The sequence below is a fragment of the Alosa pseudoharengus genome, unplaced genomic scaffold (genome assembly GCF_046254945.1).
Source record: "Alosa pseudoharengus isolate Yale_2024_CS ecotype anadromous, Long Island Sound unplaced genomic scaffold, YU_APseudo_1.1 YU_APseudo_1.1_scf_12, whole genome shotgun sequence".
NCBI lineage: Eukaryota > Metazoa > Chordata > Actinopteri > Clupeiformes > Clupeidae > Alosa > Alosa pseudoharengus.
Window position 1 is genome coordinate 37,199,539 of NW_027468587.1, and position 9,002 is coordinate 37,208,540.

A 9,002-nucleotide genomic window follows, 5' to 3' on the forward strand; every position below is an offset into this window, starting at 1 on the left:
AGTTGATTCCACTGTTGCAAAGTTTGCTTCTTGTCAGTTCAATCATCGATATGGGATGCTGTATATACTTATACATACACCCGCATTTTGTACTAACAGCCATAATATGTAATAACCTAACAAGTTAACAATATTACATATTGCACTCAAGCAGTTTATTACATAATGCGGCAGATTATTACAAAATGTGGCAGTTATTACATAATGACGTGAACATTTATTACATTTTGTCGAGTTATTACATAATTCAGTGTTATTACATAATGAGTTGTTACACGCCATGTGTACAATAGGGTCCTATGACTCCTGTGAGAATTTCCAATTATGTAGAACGAATTCAACAATTAAAATGGATTGCGCTTGTAAACTACAGCCTACATGTCCATTTAAATATGCCATTATTTGCACCCTCATTCTATGCACTGGAGAGTAGTGAGTGCTAATTTCAAACACACAGGCCTAGAAGTTTCTCCACAGGTATCATGTGACAGCCACTGGAAACTCTCTGCCCTGCATGAGTATATACAGCCAAGAAAATCAGAGCTCTGTCTTTCGGTCCAGCTCTTGTGGAGGAAGAAGGAAGCAGGAGTTTCTCAGACCTTTGTGTCTGTGAGGCTGGAAAGGACACTATTCATATCACTCTGTGAATTGTGACTGAGACAGGTAAAATCACCTATTAAAATCTTGATATCTTGTATTGTGCAGAATTTTTTTTCTGTTGTGTTGTGAGGTAGTTTTGAGTTAAGCTTAAATGAAACTTAACTGAAAAACACAAACTTTTTATGAATACTTATTTTGCTGCATAAAAAATAGCCTTTTGCTGATCCAAAATCCATATGGTTATGCTATTTCTTGTCTTTTTAAGTAGTGTATGCTACCCTGTGTGGCCGCATTTGATCCAGAAATGTTTCCCCACCAAGCCATAAAAGATGAGATAAGAATTATTAAAGAAACCTGGTTAACAGTAATTGAAAAAGCTCACAGTAAATCAAAGCGTGTGGTGATTGACATTATCCAGCTGTCGGAAGGTGTTCATGGAGCAGTGTTCTTCAATAAATATATCCCACAGAGAGTTAGAGGAGTGAGGTGCTTCTGAGATTTTGGCTGCTAGCCAGTGGTGTCTGTTTTTAGTGTCACACAACCCTTTCTCTGGCATGTGGTCAGTCAGCTCCTTCTGAAAGCTTAGAAGCTCAGAGTTCACATTCTCATATATTCAGTTATAGTAGGCATGTGATGTTTTTTTTGTTTTTTTTAAAACATCATTGTGTTAAACATTGTGGGCCCTATTTTAACGACCTGAAATGCAAGTATCAAACGCAAGTAGCTTTGTGGGTGGATCTCGGGCACTGTTGTTATTATACCAGCGGAATAAATGACTCTTGCGCCCGACACAAATCTTAAATGGGTTGGTCTGAAGTAGCTACATTACTCATAGGTGTGGTTTGGGTGTAACATGCAATAAACCAATCAGAGTGTCTTCTCCCATTCCCTTTAAAAGCAGGTACGCTTGTTCCATGGTGGATTGCTATTACATGCGCACGCCAGGAGCGGTTCACAGCCGAGGAGACCGATGTTCTTGTCAGGGCCATAAAAGACAGAGAAGTGCCATTGTATGGGGATGGGAGAAACCCACCCAAATTAGCTTCGGTTAAACAGGCGTGGGAGGTACAGTAATTGCCACAAATGTTTCCATGACTGGCATTTTTCTTTTTGACAAAATGTAAATAAAGAAATGTCACGAAGACATACTTTCCGATGTTTTGGGCTCACTCTCACTGAATCACAAGGTATTGAATGCATGGTGATATTTTTGCAATGTAGTCTAACATTAGACCGAGATTACTTTGCTTCACTATACCTCACTATAGACGATGCAGCTCTTCTGCCAGATAAGCTCTCCTCTCCCGTGCTGCTGCTGGGGCATTTGGGTTAAATGGCATCGGCACATGCAGTTCAACATCACGTCTCCTTAAGTCCTCTAATATTTCCTCATTTATGTCATCAACACATCCATGATTCAAGGAAATGTTGTGTAAAACACAACATGCCACAAAGAATGCTGCAACTTTTTGCAGACTGTACTGTAAAGTGCCTCCTGACCTATCCAACACCTGAAGCGCATCTTCAGAATGTTCGTTCAATTACACTGCGTGTTTGTGTGTGTTTTCGATTAAATAGCATTGACAGGAGATGGCAGACGTCTGTCACAACCTGACGGGTCAGGGGTAGCTTAAGCCCTCATTCCTCCTCACTGAGGGAGAGATAAGTCTTTCTGGGCCGGCAGACCCTCTCATCCCGCGTCTAATTCTCTGTCCCAAGACGTACTCCATCTCACTGTGCAATAAGAAAATTATGAGAAGGGCAATTGAACCGCGTTGTGCACACGGCACATTATTGGCAAGCATGCACCCTTAAAATAGCATCTGAATAAAGGGTCACTGACTTAAGACTAGGTTTTTCCTGGTGTGTTGCGGAATTGTTTTCTGAAACTGCAAAATAGCACCAGGGAACGCTTGCGCCGGAACACACCTGCTCTTTTTGTTGAACCGCACCGGGGAGCACACCGGGGAGTCTGTGGAGGGAAAATTCCGCTGTGCGTCCAATGCAAAATAGGAATGATACAAGCGCCATTGTCAAGTCAATTGCGCCTGAGTGCAAGATAGGGCCCTGTATGTCTAGTAACCCGGTGAGAGCTGAATGGATTTACTATCATTGAGATGAATCAGTTTGTTTATCCACTGGTCTTTATGTATAATACCTCAACCTACTTGCAGGAACATACTGTACGCTTGATGTTCACACTTATTACACTACAAAGAGCAGTAAGTACATCACTACAAAGAGTAGGGAAATCTGCCCAAAGGACTATTGGCTCCCAACTCCCCTCCATCCACAACACATAACACATATCATAAACGCTGTACGAACAAAGCCAAATCCATTGTCAAGGATGCCACCCACCCACACCATTGTCTATATAGGCTATACAGTGTGTATATATATATATATATATATATATATATAGCCTCTGGAAAGAAGCTGTGCCTGAGCCTGCTATACTTATATAGAATGTCTATTTATACTCTACTTATTCCTGTAGACATGTCATCTGGAAAACCTGTATTCATCCAACTATACACTACATTATTAATCTCTATTATCTCCATTGGTTCCCAAAGTGGGGGTCGGGACCCCCCGGGGAGTCGCGGGACGCCGAGGGGTGGGTCGCGAAATGATTTCCATAAATCAAATAAATTTGGGAAAAATAAAAGAGCTTTTATGTCACTTGACCGCACTTTAAAGACAGATTTTAATTCCAAGACGCTTGCTGAGTTCTGGATTTCAGTCGAAAGGGAATATCCACAGCTATTTAAGGCCGCGATGGACGTACTGACGCCGTTTGGCTCCACATACCTGTGCGAAAAGACTTTCTCTGCACTGACATATATTTAAAAACAAATACAGATCGCGTCTAAATGTGAAGGATGATCTGTGGCCGTCTCCACAATTAAACCAAGAATGGACTTGCTGTGTTCCGCGCATAGTGCGCATCCATCTCATTAGATGAGATTAATGCTGAAACATAGTTGCCAGTCGCAGCAACAATGTAAATATGTTTACAACAGTTTGTGGATATTACCCTGACTGAGATATTCTTCTGTTAAAATGGAAATTAAAGTAATGTTTCAAAGTTAAGTTTGCACGACGGCAATAATGTGCACTCATGTTACATGGATATTATTTTTTGACTAAGGTATTCTGCTTTTATCATATAGTAAATTTCTATATGAAAAATCATAACAGGCTGCTCTGTTCTTTTGTGTTGTCGTTAAGCCCGTGTTTGGATAAGCCTAGTGCGTATGGCCGGTGCGCACATTTTATTTTATTTTTTGAGTCACATCCAGGGATAGTGGGGGTCTCTGGCACGGTTATTTTGGGGGTCGCGGGTTGAAAAGTTTGGGAACCCCTGATCTACACAACTACACAGAATACCATACTCAACCTGCACTTGGTATTTAATGCTTCTTTGCACTTCTGGTTGGATGCCAACTGCATTTCAATTAAATGTTGAATCTAATCTAATTAAAAAATGTAATTAACCCACTTAGCCTATGCTTCTGTTTCTGCTGTTTCATTTTTTGTTTCACCAAAACTGTTATAAATCATGGTCCAACAGGGATAAAAATGAGAAAATAACTCACCACAAAAACACTGACTGAGGTGACCTATTGTTTCAGATACAGGATGTCTAAAGGTCCAGCTGTTGGTATTGACCTTGGTACCACCTACTCCTGTGTGGGTATCTTCCAACATGGCAAGGTGGAGATCATTGCTAATGACCAGGGCAACAGGACTACCCCTAGCTATGTTGCTTTCACTGACTCAGAGAGGCTGATTGGGGATGCTGCAAAGAATCAGGTGGCCATGAACCCAACTAACACCGTGTTTGGTGAGAGGAAAGAGACTTGAAACAACTGCCACTATACTGTTGGCTGTTAACAGCTATTAGATATACATTTTCAAATAAATATCGTATTATAGTTTGTGCTTTATTCACTATTGTGTTTTTTAAATCTTAGGTTGCCAAAGGTCATACGCAGTTAAAGTAGAATGTACCACAGATAAATGATTAAAATAATATTGTACTAGTTGTACTGATTTACTACAAATATACTGATTTACTGTAGCTTTGTTAGCTGTCATAATTGGATTATTTGACAATCAGTCGTAGAGTGATTTTTAGATACTACTTGAAAAACCGTAGTGATCTCCAATCTTTGTGTAACTGTAATATGATTGTGTAATTGCAATTGCCCTTTCCCATTGCACAGATGCTAAACGTCTGATAGGCCGCAAATTTGATGACGCAGTTGTACAGTCAGACATGAAGCATTGGCCATTCAAAGTGGTGAGTGATGGAGGCAAGCCTAAAGTGGAAGTGGAATACAAGGGTGAGGTGAAGACATTCTACCCTGAAGAAGTGTCCTCCATGGTCCTCACAAAGATGAAAGAGATTTCTGAGGCCTACCTTGGCAAGGTAAGAAAAGGAATCATAACAAAAGAACATCAAAACAAAATGTGGGTGACTGTGCGAAAATACAAATGTACAGCCTCGAAAAGCCAGTGACAGACATCTTGTTTTCCTCAGCCAATGACCAATGCAGTCATCACCGTGCCTGCTTACTTCAATGACTCCCAGAGGCAAGCCACAAAGGATGCAGGGACCATTTCAGGGCTTAACATCCTGCGCATTATCAATGAACCAACTGCTGCTGCAATAGCCTATGGTTTAGACAAAAAGGTACTGTCTGAATATACAGGAGTCCGTAATATCTTGTTCAGGCCCTATAGTAATAAAAAACTTGTGTCTCCACGTTTGTCCTTTTCTGATTCAGGTTGGAGGGGAGCGGAATGTTCTGATCTTCGATCTAGGTGGAGGTACCTTTGATGTTTCCATACTTACTATTGAAGATGGCATTTTTGAGGTTAAGTCAACTGCTGGTGACACACATCTTGGTGGTGAGGACTTTGATAATCGTATGGTAAACCACTTTATTGGTGAGTTTAAGAGGAAATTCAAGAAGGATATCACCAATAACAAGAGGGCTGTTCGACGTTTGCGCACTGCCTGTGAGAGGGCCAAACGTACCTTATCCTCCAGCACCCAGGCTAGCATTGAGATCGACTCATTGTATGAGGGTGCTGACTTCTACACCTCAATCACAAGGGCCCGTTTTGAGGAGCTCAATGCTGACCTCTTCCGTGGCACACTAGAGCCAGTGGAAAAGTCCCTGCGTGATGCCAAGATGGACAAAGCCCAGATTCATGACATTGTTCTTGTTGGTGGATCCACACGAATTCCAAAGATTCAGAAGCTCCTGCAGGACTTCTTCAATGGTCGTGACCTCAACAAGAGCATCAATCCAGATGAGGCTGTGGCCTATGGAGCTGGTTAGTGGTTCCTACATGTACACTGGAACAAATATTTACATAAATGTTTTAAATACATTTTGTCCTCTTTAACCTTGAGGTTTAATGTTTTCCTATTTACAGCTGTCCAGGCAGCCATTTTAGCGGGCGATAAGTCTGAAAATGTGCAAGACCTCTTACTTTTGGATGTGACCCCTCTCTCTCTGGGCATTGAGACAGCTGGTGGTGTCATGACAGTGCTCATAAAGAGGAACACTACTATCCCTACTAAACAAACTCAAACCTTTACAACATATTCTGACAACCAGCCAGGAGTGCTGATTCAGGTATATCCCTGCTTGGTATCAGTGAATGTTAAAATGTCTAATAAGAATTGTAAAAATGTGAAGCCTTGGAGTTGGAGTGTTATGCTTTTGAATGAAACATTTTGAGTATTGGTCAATATCTGTTGTTGATGGATTATTTCAGTGAGATGCATCAGATATTTAAAATTTGATTATTGATTGTTTGTTAATTAATTAATTAATTAAAGGTGGTCTGAGGTCAGCTGCCAGTAGGTGATAAAATGGCAAGCCACTGTACATAATTTAAGGTACTGTATTTGATCTCTGGCTGATTTATCAATTTGGTGCTCATAATGATTAATATTAGGTTAAGGCTAAATCTACTGTTGTGACACTGCAAACTAAACAGAATGGAAGCAAATATGTGGTCCAGTACACCATTTATTGAAACATTTCCTTCAGTGTACCTTCTGTTGCTGTGCCAAAAAGCACACAAAAAGAATGAAGGCTTGTTTGTTGTGTCTGTTGTGTGTGAGGAAACATAGAAGACTTCTCAATCTGGGAATTATTTTAGAATATTGGGGTGTGGTAGGGAATGGATTTGTCGTCTCGTGCCGTACTAGTAGGCAATATTAAAGAGAAGGAGAATCAGTAGTAGTCATTAGTAGTGTAAGTAGTGAACAGATGGAAGAATATGATCTCTCTCTCTTTATTTCTTTCTCAGGTGTATGAAGGTGAAAGAGCTATGACAAAGGATAATAATATCCTGGGGAAATTTGAGCTCACTGGCATCCCCCCTGCTCCAAGAGGTGTTCCACAAATTGAGGTGACATTTGACATTGATGCCAATGGTATACTCAATGTGTCTGCTGTTGACAAGAGCACTGGCAAGGAGAATAAGATTACCATAACTAATGACAAAGGTATGGCTCAATGCATAATCCTAAACCATGCTTAATCTATTTATAGATGCATTTTTTTCTTTCTATTTATTGAAAGGATGGATATAAATCCAGATAATGTAGATTTTTAAGTAATATCTAACATGTTAAATGCATTGAATGGACCCAGTGACCTTAGTATGTTATTGGCATATTACTATATGACTGTGACTTCAGAAAGATTAACATGCAATTTGGCAGTTGCTATAATAAATTAAACTTTTCCTTCATAATGCTACTGATAAACACTTAAATGGATTATTTATTTTGTTTACCCAAGGTCGTCTGAGCAAGGAAGACATTGAGCGTATGGTACAGGAGGCTGACAAGTATAAAGCAGAAGATGATGCACAGAAAGAAAAGGTCTCAGCAAAAAACACACTGGAGTCTCTTGCTTTCAATATGAAGAGCACTGTAGAGGATGAGAAGTTGCAGGATAAAATCAGTCCCGAGGACAAGAAGACCATTGTGGACAAGTGCAATGAGGTCATCTCTTGGTTGGACCGGAATCAGGTAATCACACAACATTATATAAGTGATATAAGTGATCACTGAAAAAAAGCTACCATTACCCAGCACGATCATCCTCTGAGTGTATCTAGATGGTTGATAATTGTATGACAAATGCATGTTTTCATGCAACTTATTAAAACTACAAAACTACAAACTAACAATTCCCTACTCACTCTACCTGTGAATGAATCCCTCCAAATACAGAGGCATGACCCATCCAAAATGCAAGTGTTGAGACCATAACAACCACGAGAAAAACACCACAAGGGATAACGTGCCTGTAATTTCTAAAACAAGTCATGGGTACAGCACGTACAAAATGTACAGGGCTGTAAAGTTGTCCAATTCACCACTCAACATGGTACCAATTTTACCAGCTAAATTGTTTGTCAATTGTTTTGGTCTCTGACATAATAGGTCAACCGGAAAAGCCCACTACTAACAAGCTGAAAGGGTACACATAGTAGTAGAGTTGGACATACTCCGCTCAATAAATCGATTCCCCCTCTGTGCCTGTATACTAGGACAAAGACAGTAGTCAAAATGAAATGGCCTTGTGAAGCTATAACCATAGCTCAACTTAACTGTGCATGTAAACATACTTATAGATTGCTGTAGAGAGGACTTTGAATAGATAATGAGTGTGTGCCAGCTCCCCCTGTATTTCCCTCGTGTTGTTTCTAACTTTTTCACCATTCTTCCTGTCTACCACTCTGCTCTACTTTGCTTTTCTGTCTCTCTAACAGACAGCCGAGAAGGATGAGTATGAACACCAACAGAAGGAGCTTGAAAAAGTCTGCAACCCCATTATCACTAAGCTCTATCAGGGTGCTGGCGGCATGCCTGGGGGTATGCCTGGGGGTATGCCAGGAGGATTTCCAGGAGGAGCAGGTGCAGGTGGTAGCCCTTCATCAGGTCCAACCATTGAAGAGGTTGACTAATGTCAGTAATGTCCCAAACCACTCTGGACATTTTTGCTTTTATTTTTCCGTTGCCAGATGTAACTGCAATTTAAACTACTTCAACCAGCATTAATGGATCTGTCACTCAAACCACTGTGCAATGTTGTCATTGAAAACCTTTGTGCATGTGAACAATGTGTACTTATTAAAGTATTTAAATTAAAAAGTATCTATTTAAAAGTTACCAAATTAATTAGCCTTGTTAACGCCAGGTCCAGACCTATTCTCAGAATTGGTCTGGACATCATTGGTTCACCTCCAATTTCCAAGGGGTGTACCCAGCAGTGAAGTAAACTCAAGTTGGTACATTGCACTCTTACCAAACCCATTTTAAAGAAAATACATGTCCGTGTCATTAAAACTGACTGCAC

General features: G+C 40.4%; 1 protein-coding gene across 1 annotated transcript; it reads left to right on the forward strand.

Annotated features, from left to right (window-relative positions):
- Positions 1-566: 566 nt before the first annotated feature.
- Positions 567-9,002, forward strand: hsc70 (heat shock cognate 70). Its single transcript, XM_076279569.1, has 9 exons — positions 567-663; positions 4,239-4,450; positions 4,833-5,038; positions 5,150-5,302; positions 5,397-5,952; positions 6,055-6,257; positions 6,940-7,138; positions 7,437-7,669; positions 8,416-9,002. Exons 2-9 carry the CDS (start codon positions 4,246-4,248, stop codon positions 8,608-8,610), a joined length of 1,950 nt encoding a protein of 649 aa, XP_076135684.1. The 5' UTR covers positions 567-663; positions 4,239-4,245; the 3' UTR covers positions 8,611-9,002.

Coding starts and splice junctions, on each gene's coding strand:
- hsc70 (XM_076279569.1), top strand. CDS start 4,246: ATGTCTAAAGGTCCAGCTGTTGGTATTGACCTTGGTACCACCTACTCC. Junction 5,303..5,396: donor CCTATGGTTTAGACAAAAAG/GTACTGTCTGAA, acceptor TTTCTGATTCAG/GTTGGAGGGGAGCGGAATGT. Junction 7,670..8,415: donor CTTGGTTGGACCGGAATCAG/GTAATCACACAA, acceptor TCTCTCTAACAG/ACAGCCGAGAAGGATGAGTA.